Source organism: Branchiostoma lanceolatum, chromosome 5 (assembly GCF_035083965.1).
Source record: "Branchiostoma lanceolatum isolate klBraLanc5 chromosome 5, klBraLanc5.hap2, whole genome shotgun sequence".
Taxonomy (NCBI): Eukaryota; Metazoa; Chordata; class Leptocardii; order Amphioxiformes; family Branchiostomatidae; genus Branchiostoma; species Branchiostoma lanceolatum.
In genome coordinates, this window is record NC_089726.1 from 14,528,001 (window position 1) to 14,551,999 (window position 23,999).

General features: G+C 40.5%; 1 protein-coding gene across 1 annotated transcript in view; it reads right to left on the bottom strand.

The window, feature by feature from the left end:
- The window catches only part of LOC136435880 (uncharacterized), a 36,824-nt gene extending 12,978 nt beyond the window's left edge, over window positions 1-23,846 (bottom strand). Inside the window, exons 1-2 of the mRNA XM_066429592.1 lie at window positions 23,560-23,846; window positions 13,066-13,779 (exon numbers count right to left, since the gene is read on the bottom strand). Of these exons, the coding sequence (XP_066285689.1) occupies window positions 13,066-13,392 (327 nt within the window). The 5' untranslated portion in view covers window positions 13,393-13,779; window positions 23,560-23,846. The remainder of the gene's footprint in view (window positions 1-13,065; window positions 13,780-23,559) is intronic.
- Window positions 23,847-23,999: the final 153 nt, after the last annotated feature.

Below are 23,999 nucleotides of genomic sequence, written 5' to 3' on the forward strand. Positions count from 1 at the left end.
GAGTGGGCGTTTGTGGGCATTCGCTAAAAAGCCTGTCCCTATACCAGACACCATGATCCTTTGTGACCATCACTGTATATGTAGAGACAAAGTGTTGAGATGTTTGCTTTGCTTTTGGTGTCCTTTTCCTTCATGTTTGGATAGAGAATTTCTCTAAGACTCTCTCGATCATAATTATATCATCTAACTCACACAGCAAAGCCAAGTTGCAAACTTTAATTCATGTCATCTAACCTAGATATATAAATATAGCAATGACAGATTATACACTTACTCAAGTTGTGAGGAAAAATTGACAATTGCTGTATGGTTGGTGTACCCAATGGCGCAATCAGAGGACAGCAACCTGGACCTCTACATACAGCAACCATTAGACTTGAGACACAGAGGTAAAAGACAAACATTACACGCACTGTTACCTTCCCTGTGGGTGGCACTTTCTTCAGCACACAGATAAAAACCAGAACTAATGTATCTTATTGTAAGGGATACAGTGTGAAATCTGTGCTCATTGGCATGTAAAATATATGAGGATGATGCTGCAATGGCCTCTTTTGACGTTCAGAAGCTCCAACATCAGAACTGAACATCTAGTGACTGAATACAAAAGCTAAGGCTGCCCAATCACATGAGTTTGAAAGTCAAAACTGCCAAATATAGAAGACCAATTAGGGGACTGATAAAGTCTGGTGTATGTGGACAGGTGGTCGCTATAGTTGTCAATGGAAAAATTATTATAATGGAGCACCAAAAAGTTGTCACATTGGCCAGGTGGCCCTTATGTTAATATCACTTGTACAGGTTTGACTGTAGCTGAATTTGCCTTTGTGCATCACCTGCATCCTTTTAACCAGTACACATTACTATGTGAAAATAAAAATGTCCTGTTTTCTAATGGAACACAAATTTACAGTGTAGGAATTCTCACTGATGAGTAGCAATCCTGACTTTGGTTGAGCTTGTTCCCAACCTCAGGTCTGACTCTCCTACATGTAAACAAGGCTTTTAATCCTGGTCTCCTCCAGGCTGAAACATACCAGGCCATGTTTACCAGGAAATGGAGGCGTGAATTTTCGGCATCGCTGTCAATCTGGGAATCCCGCTCCTGCTTATGGGTCAATAGATGAGTCATTACTCATCTCCCAGACTGGACTTTACAAAACATGGGATAGACTAGCAGGGGATCAAAATAGACAACTAAGTAGGGACAGGTCACTGGGACATGGCTTAAAAGGGCATCAATCACTGGACGGACATGGCCTCAGCTGCATGAGTCATTTGTTGAATACAAACAAATCCATCTCAACCTGAGCAATAAAGTTTAAAGTGTACTAAAATTGCACAATTAATATACCCTCAATCATGTATACAATGATATCGTTTTTAATGTACATACCCAATTCAGACTTTCCAGTCTGCCATGTACACTGTAGTAGAATCTATTATGAATAAAGTTTCAAAGTTTCAACACCAGTGGCATGCAGAGACTGGTATAATCTGATCCAGTAATGTACATGTAGGGAATGCAATGTGTGGAGTTGTACCAGAAGAAATGAAAATACAATCTGCACAAGATTTTAAGACTTGGCATGAGTATTGATTTTACAAAAGAAAGAATTCTTCCATTTGATACTAATTCTTCAATAAAAGTCAGCAAGAAATACCTGCAAACACAAGTATTTATTAGCTGATTTCTCAGTTCAATTCAAGGGTCAGAGCTACATGTACATTGTACCTGGGGCATGCTAGAGTCTTAGTAAATCAAAGTTGCAGCGGGATATTACACAGGCATGTCTCCTTTCATTTATGATTCAAGAAGTTCCCTTGAAAAGTTTGGTCTTGCCCTTTCAAAGTTTTCCTGCCTGTTTTCACCAGTAGCTGACGTGAGGTGCTAATGATTGGCATCAGTCTGGTATGCCATGCATGGGGCACCACAACATCCATGGGTTGGCTGTTTTCATCTTGCCTGGTCCCTCTGATTACTTCAAGCCAAAACAATTGGCACTCAGCAGCCAGTATAACTTGGAGATGCTCTTTGGGCAGTAACAAGCTGTAATGTCTAAAAACCAGCTACTTAAATACTTCTTTCTCTTTGAAAGCCTCTCTTAGCCTTTTAGCTGTGTCCTATTAGGTGCCAGGTGATTATCTTCGCCTAGTACTAGTACTCGGGGAAGATTATGTTTTCGGTTGAAAAATCTGTTGGGTGGGTCTTTATGTATGTCAGGAGCATAACTCAAGAAAACTTCAATGAATCTTTATGATTTTTGGTAGGTGTGTAGTGGTTGGGCAAAGGAAGGTCAAGTTCGAAAATGGTTCACCTTGCGTTTTTCAACAGTACTGCAGCGGACTTTGAATTTTTTGTGTTTGTATGTAGGCAAAAAAAAGTGACGGAAACGTTGATGGATCTTCATGATTTTTTGCAGGTGTGTAGATGTTGTAGAAACGGAGGTCAAGTTCAAAAATGGTTCCCCTGGCATTTTCCGTTGGTACTGCAGCAGGCTTTGTGTGTATGTGTATTTGTATGTCGCCAACATAACTCGAGAAGCTGTCGATGGTTCTGCATGATACTTAGTGGGTGGGTAAGGTTTACAGAAAGGAAGGTCAAGTTCGATAATGGGCCTTCTAGGGAGTATCTAAAGTATTGCAGCAGAGCTTCAAAGTTTGGGGTGAAATTTTCTGGAGGCGCCAGGTTCATGATTTTTTTATAGTGGATGGGTCTTGGGGCAGGGAACAAGTGGTGTAAGTTTGGGCCTCTTGACTACTTGTTTTGAGCTGCAGTGGGCCTTTATGTATGAAACTTTGGAGGACGATAACTCATGCAGGGTTTGGTGTATCTTTATTGCTTTTGGTACGCAGGTACCTTAGGTGATGATTAACATAATGAAATGTATAGTATGCAAATTGGGACTTCATTTACATAATCAAATAGAGTAATGTATAATCCCATTGAAAGCTGTTACTCGACCTCAATTCAGGGACACTTGGAGGATTGCCTGGCTTGGGATTTAGGTCACCCAGCTGTGTGCCAGCTGTGCGCCCTTCATTTGGTAATAACTCAAGAAGGGGTCAATGGATCATCATAATTTTTGGTTTGTTAATAGCTTAAGTTATAATTTGATTTAGATAGATGGTAATTATGCATATGGGAGCCAATATGCATAATTGATGAGGAAAAACCATAATTCCATAGTGATCAATGGCAGGAATTTGATACTTGTAGCATCTGAAAGTTAAACTTGTTACATATATCAGCACACTCTACTCATATACTAGTCCTGTACCACCAAATGATTTTTAACACTATCTAGACTGGACTCATTCCCCCCCCCCAGCATAACTTCCAAATGGTATGGTGCATGATCAAATTTGCAGGGGGTGATAAGCATGTAAATATTAATCACTCTCCATAATAAGCCTTGATTATTTGGCGAAGATAAAGTGTTCGTGGAACTCTAGTTTAATATGTTATGTGACCTTGATGTAACATAGTTGTAACATAGTTGCTCATTTTCAAGAAGGTGCTGATGCTTTGCTGGATTGGACTCCATATACACTTCTCTGCGAAGTGTGCCAGAGGCATAGCTGTCCTTGAGGCACTGCATGCTAAAGATGCCATCTTCTTCATGCATGTCACTACTCTGTCTTTGAATATTGATCAACTTTAAACTTTTAGTACGTTTTAGAACCTTTTTTTTTCAAGAACCAGCAAATAAGAACAATATAGACCTAACAGCCCTAGATGCATATGTATGATAGGCCAGTCTCTCATAGTATCAAGTCACACAGGCAGAACTAATAATAGCTTGTCCTGAAGATGCAGAAAGATAAAATGTGATGATGTCAAAACCTTGACCCATCAGTTTGACCCACTGTCCTATAGAAGGGCTACAGTTGGCATATGGGCCTGATATGGCGCAATAGAGATAACCAGCAGTAAAATAAAATCAGACTGTCATGTATCATTAAAAACTCTTAGAAAATGTTCTGTCAAAATTTATCTAACATTTTCATAAAATCATTTATTTCCCAACTGATACATGTAAACTGATCATAAGTAGATTATCGCGAAGTTGAGCTGGGTTTATCCCTGGCAAAGTGCTACCCCGTGTTAGATATCTCTTCCTTGTAACCTATAAATGCCTAAAGGGTAGGACTCCTATCTGCATGTATTCCAGCACACAGGACAGAAAAACAGTTTCAGCTCATCTGAGGGCAACATTTAAAAGATACATTAGATGAAGTCAGGATAGAAGAATGTGGCATGAAAACTTCAGGGAGAGTTGTGGATGAGAAATCCCATGAACCATGGGCTTGAACTTGAAACTGCAAGTTGAAGTGGTGCAGGCAGCATAGCGGACTTAAAGGACCGGTTGGGTTTAGCACAAGTGCTTGAGACTACATTAGGGATGTTTACGCTACAGTGTAGGTGAAAGGTGGGAACTCTGCTAGGATACCAATCTGAGCAACAAGACGGAATGACCCTAATGGGCTTTTAAGGTTCATCTAGATATTTTGAAAACAAGACAATGAATGACTTTGAATCAAGCATATTGACCTGCAAACAGGGTGATTTTTCATAACATATATATATGAACAGCTGTGTTCCTTCAAGCTGTTATAAACTGAAAGTTCGACAATATTTACCAAAGATTTAAATTGTTTTAAAAGGCATTTCTCTACCACGTGAGGTGAGATAAAAACAATTGAGGAAAAACGGTTTGGAAAACTCTTTTAGACAGTCACTTCACAAAAAGAAAGAATTACAGAACAAGCAGTGAATTATAAATAGTTGTGACTGGCTTTCTTTCACAAGCTGCTGAGATAAGCTGAATACATACAGTAAAGGTGGTTAACACTTGGCTGTTTGGCACAACTACAAAATGTAGTTCCCCTTATCAGAACAAATCAGACTACTTTGCAGAAGCACTTTCTCCTGGCTTCAACTTCCATGTCCTGTTGTGTGGGCCTAGCTGCTTTCTTCAGCTTTGTCATCACTAAAGGCTGCTTTTGCTCAAGTGAGGACATCATTGTTGTAGGTTCAACAAGATATGCCTGCAGTCCCTTTCACTTCATCATCATCATCAAAGAGTAAAACATTATTCTTTGAAAAGTCAGCACGCATACTAAAATACAAAAATAACTAGCACATCAACAATAAAGCAGAACTGAACGAAAGCAGAGCTGGACGTCTTTACAGAACAGTACAAACTTTAGCACCATTCAATCTCACAAAGGCCTAACAATTGCTATGCAAACATGACAAAGCCAATTTAAAATTAATCCTACAGTAATCAACTTAACAAATGAACTATTTGGTTGAAAAGCTGTTAAGAGACCCTGAATAGACTGACAACAAAGGCCCTTGCCGCCTAGCAAAGTTGACACGTATCTGTCAGCAAACTTTATAGAGTTGATGGGAATAACAAAACTGAAAAAAAGGCAAAAACATCTTTACGATGTTTATAGCAAAATATTGAGTCAGTGTAGAGTTCTTCTTTCATTGAAGGTGTATACAACCTACATACGTCCTAAAAGTATTCTACATGTATTTCCAGTACTACTACTAGGACAATTTTGTAGATCTTGAATGCAGGCTAGAGAAATAAAGATGTATCTATGCAGTCTTCTCCTAGCCATCAATCAAAAGAGATACCAATGATACCAACAGAATCTTACGAATATTAATTTGTTAAACTTACAGTGTTTCAACTCAGATCCAATGGCAGAATGCCTCTAGCCCAAAAATACATGGGGGTATTGTGGGCTGTCAGTCATCTCCTTATCGGATGTCCAGCAGCAAAAACACAGGTACTTGACATGGCCGAATAAACCCTACCACAGGGAGGCAGCTGCATGCTTGAACTTTCATCATACACAAAAGAGCTGAGCAGAACAGGGACAACAAAACTCCTAATTTCAACACTGAAAAAAAACAACTAATATTTCCAACTTTTCCATGTTTAGCATGGTGTATCTATCAGGGGGTAGGAATGTGAGAATGTTCCAAGCTGGCCTAGCTCAGTACAGACTGGAATGCCATTGCCCTCTGCATTTGGCCATGTTTCCTAACTTTCTTGGCCCTAGGTACCAAAATGTTGTTGATAAGCGTTTCCACAGGAAACCCTTGCCTGAACCATGAGAAAAATATCATCCTCACAATGTGGGCAAGAATATTATAGGTTGGCGTCCAAAGGGGAGGGCATGGGTGGCTGGGTAAGAAAACCTGGAGCCATGGTCTACACTCTCACCATAGGAAATTGCCAAAGGTTCTTATTACAGCATGCGGTAATGATAGGGTGTTGGCATGGTCCCCCTCCACTGGAGCAGAAGGGACTACAGTGTCTGCCTGAAACTGCCTTATCATACAAGTCTGGTAATTATACTTTCCTGACCAGGCCATTTTCCATGGGGCTGATCTGAGGATGGAGAGGTTAAACTGTTGGTAATCATTCATGGAGACCACAAATACCTCCAAGACTTTCCTCATACCCACATTGTTGGTCCTCAGAAGATGTGACCTGCCATTTTGGCCCAAAATTGCCAACAGGTGCACTCGCAGAAACTGAATGCCAAAGGCTCTAATGAAGAAGAAATATTCTTCTTCTTCTTTTTGATACCCTCAAACCAGTCTCCTAAAGGGCTATCACTGAGGGGGGGTCAGGCAATGACGGATTACGGCAGGGCGGCCGGCAGGGCGGCCGTTAGTCCGGCCTTAAAGCTTTAAGGCCCTCTATACTGTCGGGGCTTGCACAATGTGAGAGCCAAAATCTGCAAATCTGCTGAAGATGTTACCAAAGAAGTTATCAAGTTTTGTTCTAGTCTGGAGTCCAGCCTTCTTAGCTTTAGTCCGCTACTCAAGCTCCGCTCCTCGGTAACGGCGCCCAGACTTCTTGGCGAGGAGCGGAGCTTGGGTAGCGGACTAAAGCTCAGAAGGCTGGACTCCAGGCTAGTTTTGTTCTGACTGTTGTGCGATCCTTTTAAAAACATGAAAGAGAGTCTTAAACACTAGGCTGCAGCAAACTGGCCGAGTCTGAAACCACATTTTTCAACAGTTCTGAACAAATATACTTTCCAAAGCTGAAAACTGCAAAGTTGCTTTTCTTTCTGAGCAGGAGTTTTCACAAGCTTGGCGCTGCTTGTACAACCTGTCCTATTCTTGGAACAACACGGGTGATTTATTGTAAACAGTCTGATCCCCTTCAAGTCTCCACACTGCGAGGCTGATTTATCCCAATCTTCCCCTGTTTATGACCTGCCTTGATCTGTAACATGAAGTTAACTTGCTAAGACACAGGGATGACCTAATGCTCTAAGTTTGGCAGGGTTGTGAGCAAACTCTAGTACCTCAAATGGGCCGCTGGACTCACTGTGGATCAAGCAATAAAGTCTTGGAATGCAACGTTTTCTTACTGATTATTGGTGGGCCCGAAAACAAAATTAGACCAAATCTCTGTGTTTTTAACATTGGAAAAGTAGAACACTTTCATGATCAAAAGCTGAGACATATTTTGAACAGACATGCTTATCCTTGTCATATCAAAAAAACTTTGTTTGACCTAACAGCAGATGTTACCTTTTTTCTGATTGGCAACTATATTCTTACTGTAGAATTCCGACTCATGATAGTATGCTGTCAGAAAACAGGTGCCAATCAGAAGAAGGTAACAATCTGCTTGGAGAAAAGGTTGATCTCAAAGTCCTGTCCATGAAGTGATCTCTGCAGATACCTGTAGGAACCCTGAAGATCCTGCATCCAATATTGCAAACTCCCTGATGATTAATCTTCATCAGGAGAAGATTAGGCATCAAAACAAACACTCAGTGCTTTGGACAAACACACTAAATCAACTGTAGCCACAGACTGAATCTCTCCCACAGTTTGGAGAAGATCCTATCTTCTCATCCATCATTGAAACCCTTGCTTATCAGGGTTCAGGTACCCTCTCTGTGGTTAGGATCTGCTGTTTTCATCTGTAGGAGTCATAGACAACTGACATGCCCGTAGCCAGGGGGGGTTCGGGGGGTTCGGACGAACCCCCCCACAGGCTTGAAGGTCCACTTTTCAATGTTCAAGATTTTTTTTTCAAGGCGGACTTATTTGTATTTGCATCAACAGCAAGGCCACACAGGTTAGAATCCTAGAAAAAACTGCTCACTTTGACTTTGTCTCTGATTTTTCCTCTCAAATTCTCTCAAAAACACAGGAAAATGCCCTTTCAGAAGGTTCAATTCTTAGAATTTGAAACGCTCCAGGGTCCACTTTTTAACGTCCAAGGTTGTTTTTTTCAAGGCGGACTTATTTGAATCACCAGCGGGGCTGGAATCCTAGAAAAACTGCTAACTTTGTCTCTGATTTTTTTCTTTGAAATCCTCTCAAAAACGTGGGAAATGCCATATCAGAAGGTTCAATTTTTAAAATTTTCCGGGGGGGCATACCCCCGGACCCCCCTAGAAAGCTCGCGCCTGCGGCGCTCGTCTCGCGCCTACGGCGCTCAATGGTCCCACAAACATTAAAAAGAACCCCCCCATTCAAAATCCTGGCTACGGGCATGATTATAAGGAAGGCAGTGCCAAGTGGAAACACATTGTTGAAACAGATCTGGAAAGTTTCTTGGCAAACACTCATGGACAATAAAGTTCTGGCTGGGATATCAGCATCTGTCTGACAGATTTGCGGAATGGGGTTTCAATTTCTGCAAGAACTGGGAGTTCTATTTATACATCCTCTGCTTCAAACATATTCTGTTGGTATGACCAAACTATACCATGTAAATAAAAATCGATCAACATATGTAAAATAACTACTGGTAAAAGTGACCTTTTTTCCATAACATATTCTACCAAAATATATGTTTCAAGAACCATTCTTGACCAGATACAAAAGTACTCAGTATACAACTGACACTTAAGCATCATATAGCATATACAGTTCTAAAGCAGATTAGCCTGGCATCCTATTATAGCTCCCAAGGAGAGGATAGAAGAGACTCGGGAGCTATAATAGGTTTGGATACCAGGCTAAAAGCTGAGATGTTTTTCTAAAGGATAAATGCTGTATTATATTTATTTCAGATAGATTACAAAATTTGTAGCATAGAAAAATATCTCAAAGTAGAAGGAGTGGGGATGCATTGGGAATATTCTACAAACCAGCCTGATGGACTCTCTGGTTGAGCCTGTTGCCTGATGAAAAGTCAAACATCAGAGGGAAAAGTGAAAGGATCTGGGGCAGACTTAACATGCCCCTTGCATTCTTTTCAATGCCTGCAAACACTTTCCAGCCTGGAAGGTTCTGCAATCTGCACTGTTTACAATTCCAGGTTAAAACAGTTAAACCTCTGTGCCTCATCAATTTCAACTAGTTTTGTATTACTAACTTTTCAGAGAAAATAAAGAACTGCAATGGCACAACGATGCATCACTTTCACTTTGTAGTAAAACCACATGTCCCAAAAAATATTTCCTAAAATTTTTCTTTCTTTTGAAAGTTGGGTCTCAGGGCAGCAGTAATGATATGCAGGTGGCATCGATAACCCTTCAGTGTCCACTGGAGCAGGTACAAAGCTGAAGACACTTATGGACAGGTATTCCAAGTCAAAGTTTTGCAAAGGTCACAATGTGGTAACCCCCTAAAAAATCACATTTCCACACTGTGTGATTTATCAGAATCACAGGTTCCAGGTATAACTGTACAGCTTAAAGTTTAATTTGGCTATGGGCAACTTTTTCCTTGACCTGCTTCAGATCGCGCGGAGCAAGTAGCCAGAAAAAAACATTGGAACGTTGGGAGGTGTAGATGGACATAAGCTGAATGTGTTGCAGGTCAAATTCCTGTACAAGTGAGAATGTTTTTCCAGACATGGTTGGAGATCAAAAGGTCTGTGGATGCATTTTTGTGATTGCTGCTTCTACTGGTCACGTCAATTAGCTCTGTAGATAACCTGTAGGAGGTGACTAATGATGCAAGGTGGGGCACAGAAATGTTCATCAAACCGTAACAAAAACTTGTAACATCTACTAACATAATTTCCACCAGGGTACACTGAGGATGGTAATACATGTAATTCCGCCACCCTGAAAAGATATGTCCAAACAGATTTCCAAGACAACATCCCCAGTATAATTCACTCCTGTATATCTAAACTGTGCATACCTGGGGAGTGCTTCACTAGAGATCTCTCAAACTCACTGTGTTTCAAAGTGGCCGACTGATGTAACCTGGCAGATTAATATGACAGCAACTTGATCAAAGAGAATTTTGATGCAACACACTTCAATCTCTTGAACCAGGGCTGTCTCCCAGGACAGAAATTTGCTTGTTGAGACTGACAAAAAGTTCAGCCCATCCATAAAAAACACTGAACTTCATGACATCAAATTGATGGAAATGTACTTTCGTAATTATAATGATGTCAAAAATCAACATGGGTTCCATAACAATGAGTGGGACGGAAAAAGATTTAAAGCCGGAGACAGCCCTATCGTACCCATTATATTAATGACCTGAAAAAAACTACTCTTAAAATATACAGTAGATTATGCCATATATTGAATGAAAAGATGAATACACTACACAAGGAGGCAAAAGGAGAAGACCATAAGCAAGGAACAAAAAGAAAAGACAGTAAAGGGAAGGAATGGGACCATGAAAAATGTTGGGTTTGCCCTCAAGTATGTGAAGGTCATGAAATGGTCATTCTGAGGCTTGTTACCCTTCACCTTCCCTGCTGACCCCACCACTAACACCACAGCAGGAAAGTCTTCAATTTCATATCCCATTGCCTTCACAGTAGGGCATCTCTACCACATGGAGAAAAACAGTTCTGCCTCTGCCTACATAAACAAACACTCTCCAAACTTGAGGCTACAGTCAGAGAGGTTTAGTTTCTTACATATAAGCCATCTTAATCCTGTACGTGTTTAATCAAAATAGTCAAGACTCAAGAGTGACGTAGCAGGTATGTATGTGTGCCAATGGTAATATTCTCCCATCTGTACAAGCAAAGTTGAGCCTTTCATTATTTATTCAAATGAATAAAGCAAATTGTAATAATTTGACATTGCCCTCTTTTTGTTGAATCAATGGGTTTGCCCATACCCTTGCCAGGTGACCTTGATTGATGATATTTTCTTTTCATAAAAGTTAAAAATGAAGCATGTTGGAGGTGGTTGAAACATCTAATGCGATCCCCTTATCTGCTTTACTGTGGCCCAAACATTTCCCAGTAAGCAGAGGTACTTATGTTGACCAGGCAGGAGGTGAGGCCCCATGGCTTTAACACATGTCAGGTGACCCCTTGGAGCGGCACTGAACTTGAAAATCACTGCCTGGCTGATGGAAGTAGGGCAGTCTACCATGGTAACACGCTGAGTTTCACAAACTTGTGGAATTTTTCCACAGAAAAACACTTTAATAGTCTCATTTTTGTTTGCCTGCTTTTGCAGCTCCTTCCATGCATATTAGTATTACAAAACGAACGATATTCATTATTGACAGATGCAAAACTAGGAAACTTTTCAAACTAAAAGTTTCAAACCACTGAAAATTTTCAAGAGCTTTCTACAATGGAAAAAGTCATATTCGTACTAAAAGTAAAACCAACCTGTCTATCTAAAGCTGTTGCTTCCATCATTTTACCTCACCTATATGAATGATACAGAAAAGTCTTTTACAAACACTGCTAATTTTTCTTCACTTCTGTATCAACAACGTCATGGTTGGTGCTAATGGAATTTTCACAGTTGTTGAAACGTTGGTGACTTTTGCAGCTCCTTCCATGCATATTAGTATTACAAAACGAACGATATTCATTATTGACAGATGCAAAACTAGGAAATTTTTCAAACTAAAAGTTTCAAACCACTGAAAATTTTCAAGAGCTTTCTACAATGGAAAAAGTCATATTAGTACTAAAAGTAAAACCAACCTGTCTATCTAAAGCTGTTGCTTCCATCATTTTACCTCACCTATATGAATGATACAGAAAAGTTTTTTACAAACACTGCTAATATTTCTTCACTTCTGTATCAACAACGTCATGGTTGGTGCTAATGGAATTTTCACAGTTGTTGAAACCTTAGTGACTTGAGACCTGGATGGTAAGGAATGTCCAAAGATGGTCATAACCTTCAAGACAAGTACAAAGCCTTGCCTCTTCAAACAAACACAGGAACTATAGGGACTGACTTCACTTTGGGTTTTCCCTGGTCAGTCAGGCCTTTCCTGCTGGTAAAACAAACAGCTCGCCTGTTTTGGCAGGGCTTGTTAGGAAATGGCAGGTTTATTTTGGCTACTTAGTTGAGAGACAGAATCCTGTTATTGCCGTAACCGCAAAATTGTCCACAACGCCAGTACGTGTGTGCCATTCTGAACACACACGCACACACGCATGATACACACACACTCATTCTCTGGTCTTGTAAAAACAGCATCGCACTGCTCTCAGCTCAGTTATCAGAAGCGTAGCCTGAACCAAAATCACCACTCGCCCACTTTGTCAACAAGTGTACTATGGTTCAAGACCTTTGTGGACAAATTTGGCTGGACTGGACCAATGTAGCCTGCTTGGCAAATAAACACAGATCAGGGGATACCCAAGGAATTTTATCAGTACCACAAATGGGACACCAAATCCCCCAGTAATCATGCTGTGACCAAATCTTAAGAGGACATAGTAAGACCTATCTTAGTACCTCTATAAACTACGGAGTTTATCTATATAGTACCACTGTCATACGTTAGTGTATAGTCATATATCCTTTCTAACTCATAGACAGAGTTCAAAAGGCACAGAAATAATGCATTTTCTCATTCATAGTCATGATTTACTCTACGTCATAGCCTAAATCCATTGGACGCTACAACAAAGCACTTCTATGATAAAGAATAAACAAAAGGTTAGACAAGAAAACAAAATAAATTCCACGTGAAATCCCTGAGATTAGATGCTTTTAGTATCATTGACGTAACTTTCTCTTTGGCTTAGAGTGTAACTTTTTAGAAACAACTGTGAAAATTGTAATAACAGAATTGTAGTAACAAAAACAAAATCAGAAATGACTTACCTCCACAAGTTTTCTCTGAAGCGGACTTAATTCAGACAAGACAGGGCCGTTTGGTACTTTTGCTCCCTCTTGCTCCATCCCTTCCAGAATGTTCCTCTGTACAGAGTTGATCCAGGTGTTGCCCTGAAGGCCAAGTCCAACCTTACGGCCCTTCCTACTGGGTAGCAATGCCTCCTCTTTGGACACTTGTGAATCCATTGTATATGTGAGATACAGGTAAAACACTGTCACAGCCAGGACCAGGATGGACAGGTCTCTCCGTGGTGATCGTAGGCTGCAGAGGAACTTCATCCTGGTATATTGTCTCGTACAGGCACTTCCAGCCATGCCGCATCAGTGTCAGTGATGTTGCCGCAGAGCTCTCAACGGCTCAGGTGATTTACACGGAGATACACTGTACTGAACCAGGCCAGCCGTTACGCCCAATCCTGTTTGGGAAGGTGTTTGTTCCTCCTGCTGCAGATACAGTTTCAGCATCCCCATACTGCAGGCAGGCTCCCTCTCCACACACCAGCACACATGACTGAACCTGAAGGCCTGCTTTCTCCGCTCACTCTCATTACATCCCACTATTGGTGCACATGGGGAGGTGTGTTATTAGGGGGAGGGGCAAGGCTAGGGATGCAATAGGTAGGTCCAGGCATGCCAGGTATGCGGTGCTGTTTCTTGACTTCCGCCAGGGTAGTCACGGAAACCTCAGCAGCGGTGCTTCTCCTGAGGAAACGACAGGAGAGGATAAGGTTACAGGAGAAACTTCAGGCTAAACAGCGCCACCCTGCCGCACAGGCAGGCATCGGGGATTTGACGTACTTCCTTCCTAGAACTTTCTTTCCTCAAGTTCAGTAACCCTGATCTGTGACCCCGCCCCCTTAGTCTGATCCCTGCTATCTGGACACTGTATGGGGAAACCACATCTGATCTGAAGTGGACTCTTGGTCACTTTGCATGTGAAATGCTATCTGCCACTTCAGCTGTACCCACTCTTATAATCCAGATATGGTGCTAAATATAGGGCTCCCTCCCAGAGCTGCGGTACTGGGGGTTCTGCTGCATGCGGAAAAACAACCCAAAGGAATGTAGGCTTGTTGCCAAGGTAGCAAGGGTTCACCTTCACATCAACAACTTTCTGGCTTTATTTGCGCTAAAGTTCAGGTTCAAATATTGGGTAAAAATGAGTACAAACACATTAAAGAAGTGAGGGAGGAACTCTCTGGTGTCAATAGGAGTGATTGGAACCCTTGCCACTCCTGGCATTTTTGGTGAGGGATAGTTGGCATCTTCTGTGTGCTTTCTGCCCATATCAGTTGACCACACATCAGGCAGCTACACATGCTCCAGAGATCAGAACCAAAACACAAGAGGCATTAACCATAAATCATTATTCCTTTCGGAATTTTGTTCTGTTTTTTGTTCTCCTCACTGCTGGGTAGAATCCAAACTTGCGTTCTCAAAAAAAATGAATGCAGCAATTTTCCAAGACTTATCAACAGCAATCCTATTTTGATTGACAATTTCCTAATAGATAAGCTACTTCAGATACTCACTTAAAATGGCGGCTACTAAGAGCGAACATGTATTAAATATCTAAGATTCTGTTACCATAATAATGATGTGCCTTCTCATACTCCTGTCCCCATTTATCTTCAGCTTGTTTCTACTTCACTGCACTTTTGCTATCCATCAGAGGAACACAACACCTGTTGTTTGCTGAGAGACCATGAAGGAACTGCCAAATGTTAGTTTAGTTAGCCATGCCTTGCCTCTTGTTTCATGGGGTCAATGCTGACTTTGATCTGCCCCCTTCCCTCCTGACAAATCCATATTTTGATCTCGATGATGTATAGACTACAGAGACCATTTTCAATCATAAATTCTCTGTTTGTTCTTTTGCCAAATGGCAAGTTTTCTGTCTTTCTTATATAAAAGAGAATGCAACACAACAAACTTTCTGGCATCTGCTCTGACATTTCAATCATGTTATTTCTTGTACCATTGACACAAACTGTCTTCTTTCTGCTCAACAAGGAACTAAATTAAACCTTTTGACGAAGCGTTTTTTTCTTCTGTTCAAATGCCATTATCCACTACATCCAGTGATCTGGCAAACCCTTTCCCAGCCCCAGCAGTCTGTATCCCATCATAGTGCAGGCTATCAGCTGGTGTAAACCAGGGCAGGCCCTCCTGACACAAATGGACCCACAAATCAATCATCTGTCAACCAGAAGCTGATAGAAGGTGGGCCCCCAACACAGGAACAGACAGAAAAGTTTGACACAACTAAAACCATTCATTTTTTTTAACAAGGAAATCACAGTAGTACAGTACCCACAAATTTGCTGACTTTTTGATCTAATTAAAATACTCAGGTGCAGGTGGTACCCTTTTCAAGTCTGTTATCCCCTCCTTTTCTGTAATAGCATTATCCTTACATACCAGTAAGACGCTTACGACTTCATAGATGTTAAGCATCTTACAACTAACAACCTGCAGGCATCAGTGGCACCTTATTTTCAACACCTCTCAATCCGATTTCACATTCTTGACCTAATTTTTTACGGAGCTCCATCCTACAAGGCCAAGGGACCACTTCTGAGGATTCAGGCTGTTCTTACCTATATTTTGTGAATTCACAGATGTATTTTGTGATAGTGTTAAGGTTAAGTTAGCTGTTTTTGTGAGAAAGATCAAGAAAAATTACTACTCCAATTCCCATCTGGAAGGGACCATCTGCACCTACAAGACAGCTGCTCTAAAAAGAAACTCAGAAAAGGGAGCACTTGATATAAACCCAGTAACTCCCCATCTACCCATAGCACATCATTTTCTACCTGAAAAATGAAACATCACATTTATATACAAACAATCCATCACACACATGTACATATCAAACAGTTGATACAGTGAGCCATGCATACATATAATCTATATAGTTGTTCCTCAGTTTAAAGGAACTGGCTAGTACCAAGAGTTTGTACATGGCAGAAGGAATGGCAGAGGGCTGACCCCAGGGCAGTAACAGTTGACACAACCACAATTATCAAGGTTAGGAGAAAACCCACAGCATTGAGCAGGAATGTGTGCTGAAGAAGTACTTCCAGACAGACCAGTCCTGCTTCCACATGAAGAAGGTGAATACAGTTACTGTACAGATAACAGTGTTCGAGGACAGGCATCACTGTTACCCCCCCCCCCCCATTAAATACATCTCTTACGCACGCACTTGATCAGTCACTGATCAACATTTGTGACTGATCCGTCTGATCACCTTTTCTCCCCTTGTTATTTATAACCATGTCATCCATTCTTAACATGATAGTCTGCACTCACCACTTCAAGCTGCTTTGCAATATTCTACTTGTACTTGAATGTTGTAGTGTACAATCATTGAATGGAAACCAAATCTTTTTGATACGATAAAGAAATTCTCAATGAAAAAAGTCCAAAAGGATAACAACCATGGATACTGAGTTAGATCTCTGTGAATGCAACGGCAATCTTCTTCTCTATTATGAGAAACTTAAGGCTGCCAGACAAGTGCTTGAGGAAAGCACATCTTTTATAGCATTCCTCAGGGCAGTGTTCTGCTTTCATGGCAAGGGCACAAACAGACTACAGGCCGGTCTTTGTCAAGGCAATGTACAAAATCTTCTTCTAGCAATTTGAATGTGCTCATGAGACAGTGAATTATCATATCTGCTAAGACAGGACATTATCTAGAACAATGATAATGGAGTAGTCAGCGTGCCAGATAAAGGCAAGATTCACATTATTTGGCACACTAGTCGTAAAAAAATAATTGTCTCCAAGATTGGCCACTAAAACGTCTGAAAAGGAAATGCTTTGAACAGAATAAAATTTTCCAATCGGTAACTCACCAGTCCTTTTGCTCTGGTACCTGTAACTTTGTTCAGCCAGAAAATTGTTTCCAAATGGCTTACCTTTCTCCTGGCCATATTTCCATCATAAAAGACCTTCCCCAGCAGGAAGGCACTTAACTCACTCATTCTAAAGGATCACCAGTCAACCATATTGAGGTTAAACCACAGGCATCAAATAAATCAGCCTCAACAAAGTAGATTCTAGTGTCTACATGTGGCATCAACAAAGGAGTTTTTCTTAATCTGGCACCAGGAAAGTATTCTCTTTAATTCTCTTTGTGACCGACAAAATTATTTGCAGCAATCTTTTTGGATTATACCAGGCTTCACGAATCTGGATTCACATGATTGATCCTGATGAACAAATCTGTATGAATAGTCCGAATTCGGCCCCAAGTTGGAATAGCCAAATCAGGTGAATTTGGAGGATCGAATTGGGATCAGTCCCGTGCCCGATTTGCAAACTCTGGTATGATGGATCTATTCTAGATCTGAAATCAAATCTGTCCTTTCTCCCACAGGCCAAGGCTTTTATATTTGTGCAAAACAAGTAAAAATCAATGTATGACTTCTTGACTTATCCTGTTTGCACAGAACTACAATATACCGTAGTGTACATACATGCAGGTGAAAATACAACCTCCTTACAGAAGATGTTAGCAGTCTCTCTGGTTGACCACCAGTGACAGTGACTTGTAAACTTGCATCCAAACTAGCTCCATCTGTCATCATCCTCACATTTGGACTAGATTACTATCCAGCCAGTCAGTCATGTTATTTTGACTACAGAGTTTCCCTCAGCCCTACAAGATGGGACTCACAGCAAATTCTAGTGTAGGTCCCTTAGGACAGATATGTGGAAGGGTCAAACACTTGGCCTAGTTTTCTTCAAATCCTTTCACTCTACTTTACTTTCCTGACTCAACCAGAAGTCTTATATGCATTCCATCTAAGTGGTCATTGTCCTATAAGCCAGTTGTTGAATATCAAAATAAATGTGTTAATAGGTCTAGTAGAGTCCATTCCAAGTCACCGCGAGGGTTGTTATTGTCATAATTTAGAACTAATTTCAAGTTATTGTTATTATTTGTGTAAGAGATTTGATACTTTTGAAATATTTTGAATGTGATTTCAACTTTCTAAATATTTCTTAAGTTTTCTAAAACGTTGGAAATATTCATGATGTAGAATATGATATTTACAATGGTTTCTAAATAATGGTAACAGCATTCTACCATTATTTACAATTTTTTACAATTTCTTACCATTTTCTACCATTATTTGTAACATCTCTATAAATAGGTCAGAGGGTTGGGAAGAAAGTAATTCACACATCCTTGCGAAGTTTAGGGAAGAATGCTTTCCACAAAGGACCGAGCGGTGTCCTGCAGTGAAGTCTAAAGATGTACAAAGGCAGACAGAAGGGCCAGATTAGCACCTACCTTTATGGGGGCAATCACCATTCTACCATTGTTAACCATTTTCTACCATTTCTTGTTAATATTTCTAAAAGTTAAATAATCACATAGATGTTTAGAAATTATTACAAATAAAGAGGCTTTTGTGCAGTTACTTTCAAAATATTTCTAAATTATCTAATTCAATTCAAATAAATTCATATTTTTGTATTTGATCTTTTAGAAAAATTTAGAACTATTGTCAGTTAGATATTCTTTTATTAGAAATTTTTCAAAATGATTACAAATATTATTATAAAACCCTCGCGGTGACTCGGAATGGACTCTATACAGAAAACTTATGTCCCAAATCTTATATGATACATCTACAGAAAAGCCATCCTATCTGTCACCCCTGGGGTTGTGAGGGATGCTTACATCTCATTACTGCACTTTGTTTTCTTGCTAAGAAAAACAGGACACTGAAACCCTATCCCTTCAGAGTGGCCATGGCTGGCATATTTGTGGGCACTGGCCTAATTCTATAAAAGACTGGTAATAAGGAAAGAAAGCAGACTCAATAATAAGTACAAGGAAAGTAATTAGCTCTTATCTCTAGGAAAACTTAGACCAATGGGGACTACACCCAGGTTCACAAAGGGAATGAGTCTGTAATGATATTTGGTTATGAAATCTTGAAACATGATTATTAAACCTTTAAATTAAAAGAGAAAAGATTAGACCCACTTTCTTACTTCACTCTTTCATCTCATCAATAATACACCCATTGATCTGAGAGACAATATTTTCTACAACAAGACTCCCCCTCTGAAAAAAAAGAAAAGATTGATCAAGGCTTTTCCAAGAGATGTTCTAGCTCTTCCAGCAATTTGTGGAATAAAGTAGACTTTTGGGGGAACTATACAGTTCTACCCGGACTTAGCCATACGGCCCACACCTCTAGCATACATTAGACAATCAAAAGTCATTGAAATGATAGCTTACCTATGTATGTTCCTGCCGGAGATGATACACTACAGTTCAGGACTTCAGGTATAAGAAACCAAAGCTTGCAAGGACACATCATCAAACATGTTGACATTAGCAGTCTAGGTTGCTAAGAAACCTGAACTTGTCTCTCACCGCTTTGCTGAAGATGCATCTAGTTCAGTACCCTGTCTTCCACCAGACCAAAGCCTGGAGAGCAAAACAACAATTCCCTATCTCTAAAACAGACAGCCCAGCTGCTAAGCTGTATGAGGACTGGTTCCCAATTATAGAATAAGACTGTTACTTACTGCAAAAACAGCCTCTACTATCTCTTTGATAGTGAAGGAGAATGTTGGCAAGGAGATGTCCCACTGTACTACCATGAGGATATCTATCATTTGAGGCCTGTATTTGCCATCTGCTGCTCCCAGAGCAGAGATGGTTTTGTCATGCTGCCATCCCCCTGTCATGTTAACAATGATGAATATGTTTATTCTTGTCCCTACAGGAGATGATGCCAGGGCTGACCCCTGCTGCACCCTCCCTCTGCTTCGCTCTGCTGCTCTCACAGGTGTTCAAAATCTGGACCACTACATAATGTCAACAATGCCCTTTGGTGTACTAGTATATATACAGTACAAACCGAGGAGGATTAACCTCCTTGATACAAACACACCTCAACCCTTGACTGTGGTAATGGTACTGTAAATGCAGAAATGTACGCGGTAGTTTAATGTTCGCGGCTTTCGCCGTGAACTCTTCAGTGCGAACTTAAGATTACCGCATAACTTTTTGCCCACCGATGACTGTGGCGCTACTATTGTTTCAAACGCAAACTTAAAACCACCACGAACACTTCATTTTCTCCCTAATGCGAAATAAAAACCATGCGAACTTAAATGCATTTACAGTAGTCCCATAGCCTTTTTGAGGCCAATGCCAACAACCTTTTTTTGACTGCTTACCTGTATCCAACTAGTCTTTGTGAGAACTTGAGATCCAAATCCCTTCACTTTAAAGTTTGATGGTTAACTTTTAAAAAGTGTGTGCTGACTGTCACTTTTTGACATCAAATAAGTAACGGTTACAAGGTTAGGAAGTAGGAAGGAAGTTAACAAGGTCATTAGATGAACACATGGCACCTGTTCACTGCAGATATACCAAGACTTTCTTGAGCACTGATTTCGGAAGTAACTAAAAAGCTGTCTCCATCCTTTTGTGTCCTTCTGATCAAGGATTGATTTAACCTCCTTGTTCTGATCTACAGGTCCACAGCTAATGAGCAGCTGCGTTCAATCAACTGGGATTCAAAAGAACCTTATTGGCTGCGTACAATACAATTTACTTCGAACCTGGATTTAGAAATTAGGTCAGAAGGAAGGATGTTGTGGCAGGATGCTAATATATCCTGCTGTTATGTTTTTCCAGTTCCTGCTGTGCCATGCAACAGTTGCATCTGTTGAAAAGGCTTCAACATACAACCTGGCAACTGTCCTATCAGTAAGTTGTTAGGAGTTGAAAGGTGTGCGGGGGCGGAAGCCGGAAATGTTTCCTTTTTTCTAAGAAGCAATTAACGCTGACTGAAAGCCTCCAACATCACTGTCTACTTGTTCACAGTGGGAAAAGTTCCGATGCCTGTGGACTTCATATTGAAAACAGGCACTGTGTTAATTGCACTGAAATTGTTTAATGAATGATGAATGTCACACCAATATCTCATCAAACTGAACAGTGAACTTTCCTTTCTATGTGTTGTTGTTTTTCTAAATCAGTGAATGACATTCCACAAACACCTTGCCAACTTGGAGGGATGTGGCTGTATCCTGCAGATGGCCAGTCCTGGTACATTGCACCTTTGTTTTTCATTAGCGCAGATTTGGCATGGTTTGTGCACATGGACATGTCATGACCTCATCCTGACCTAGGCTGTGGGATACCAGGTGCATGTCGAAGATGCTGCAAGGATTTATGTCTACTATTACAAGATGTTGTCAAAAGACAGTAAAACACAGCCAGAAAAGAAGGCTAATTAACTTGTTTAGATATGTTACTACAGTACCTTCAACTGTCATACAAGTAGAATATGATAGCACTTAAGGAAAAATAGGTGCAACATAATACATGATGACTTATATTATATTTGTATATATAAATATTTTGTATTTTTTTATGTCTTGCTGGTCAATCCATAAATCTATTCAGGCATCACTTGACTTGATTTACATCCTACGTACACTTTGAACTGAGGCCAAGTCTGGAGGTTGCTCCAGTAGAGATGGACCTACTGCCCTGGGTCAATGGTCAGTGAAGTAGGGGTCAGATGTGATTTGTCACAGTAATGCACAAACTACAAGAACCTCTTTGCTCCTCCTTCATGCTGACTGATGCATGAACTTGCCTCTACACACCAACATTGATCTTCTGGTAAATTATTACCTGACCGGGCAGTTAAAGAAGCTCCTGGCTTTCATTGTACATCTGATCTCTGATCCATGGCATGTGATGAAGGTAAAGTCCTCTTCCCTTTCTGCCAAGCGTGAAATGTAAGTGGCACCATCATGTCAGCTGGTGACAGGGTGTCCTGGCCTATCTATCCCACCTGACTCAAACAGTCACCCTACTATCCATCACCAACAGCATCAATTTAGTGTTTGGCTTCCACTAAGTTCCAGTAATATAGGTCAATATAGGATGTATTTACTAGTTCAAGTCAAGAAAATCACAAACCTATCTGGTGCTGTAAATGCAACATATTTACAAAAAGAACCAACATCTTAAATATTATAAAGTTTCATATGAAGTAACTTTTCTTTTTGATACAGATGCTCTGAATCTGAATGAAACAGTACCGTAGCTGAAATGGGTGGTAACAGAATTGCAAGATAGTAAAAAATACTACAGACCAATGCATGGCATTCTCAGAAGAAAAAAAACGAACAGAAAACAGGGAAAACTACATCCAGTCCCAAGATGAGTTAAACTTACTTAGAAGGCATACCTGAACTTCTTCTGTGACAGTCATATTCCTCTGGCTCTCATCTCCTAACCACAAGAACCACATGTCTAGCTGGTCCTAATTACAGGGGAGAAAGTTTCAGTGAAAGCCAAATGGCTGGAAGCCTGGGGATGGCAGGATAGTGGGAAGTAGACGTCACCATACAGGAACCCCAGGCTGTTATGGTGGAGACAACACCAGACCACAGGAAAACCACAGCAATTAGCCACCTTGCCCCAACAAAGATATGATGATAAACAGGGCCAAAGCTTTTATCTTTCAGAGTCAGGCAGAATAGTCATCATCATTTCTTCTAATACAGTACATTATAGATCTACTACATTCTAGATAGTGACCTTTCTCCCAATTCCCACTTCATACTTGGACGTTCCTTTGTTCTTTTAGAAATGCTTTGAATAGGTTTGAACTATTTTTACACATCAAACATTTTTGATTGCACTATGGACGAGTTTATCTGAGCTGACTATCATAGTAAGTGTATAGTATATTTTTGTGTTTTATGAACCCAAAGTCCTTAAATCTAGTAAGTACATCACAGTGCATGGACAATAACCAGTATCCTTTAGCAAACTTGTAAACAACATCCCCATCACATCAGTCAGCAATCTACATAATCACTCGTTTGTTTGGTCGTGTGACTGTTCGGATGGTCGGACCTTTGCTTTGTCAGTTTGTGGTACATAAGAAGTGAAGATAACTAGTACACAAAACCTAGGCAAAGTGTGGAACTGAAAATAGTACACTTAGTATTGTTATGAAAACTTGTGCAAGATTATTTGTACAAACACATGGGAACAGAATAAATAGATGACCTATTCATAGATGGCTAAAAAATGTCAATATGACAGATTCCATGCGGACGTGCATTGATCTGTGATTCTTCTTGATGAGATGACATGGACTCAACATACAACCCATGAAGTACGCAACTTAAATCTACGACGAAGAAAGCTCCACACATCTAAATAAAGGTCGCCTGAGTTGTATCTGTAAAATTTAGTAAAAGAAAATGATGAAAAGATTCGATGCAGAACAAAAGCATCGTTCTTTCCCAAACAAAAGGATCCAAAAATAACACATAGACTTGACCTTGGTTAAATAGAACCAGCCTTTGAAGTTTGATCTACCATACTGTCCGCCCACTCCTAACGTTAACACACCCGTAAATCCCGTCCCGCGGTCAAAACACGGCCATCAAAACATTACTGCCTACCTCGGTCAACCCGAAGCACTTTGAATCCTGGTGAAAAATGGCTCCCTAGCAGACGAAATTCTGTTGTTCTGAAAATCCTTTCTCGACTGTGGTACAAGGAAGGACCTCTGGGTATGTTGTTGTCTTCCAAGTAACCTCATATGTTGTTCCTAGGATGTTGCGCAGAGATCTAAACGTTATCCACGTGCTGGAGGGCCCCGGGACGGAGGTGTTTGTACTGTGTGGCTTCCCGCTTCTCAACTGTCCTGTGTTTCTGCTTCATGTTTGTTTTTCCACACCAACCCGGAAGTGACAGACGAAGTGACACCGCATCTAAGCACACGCGAAAATAGTGCCCGAATTTAATACAAAGCCTAAGACAAACACCAACAAAACATATGATCTTTACAACATATTAAATCTCACGATGTCTTAACAAACCTCCAGTTCTCAGTACTTCT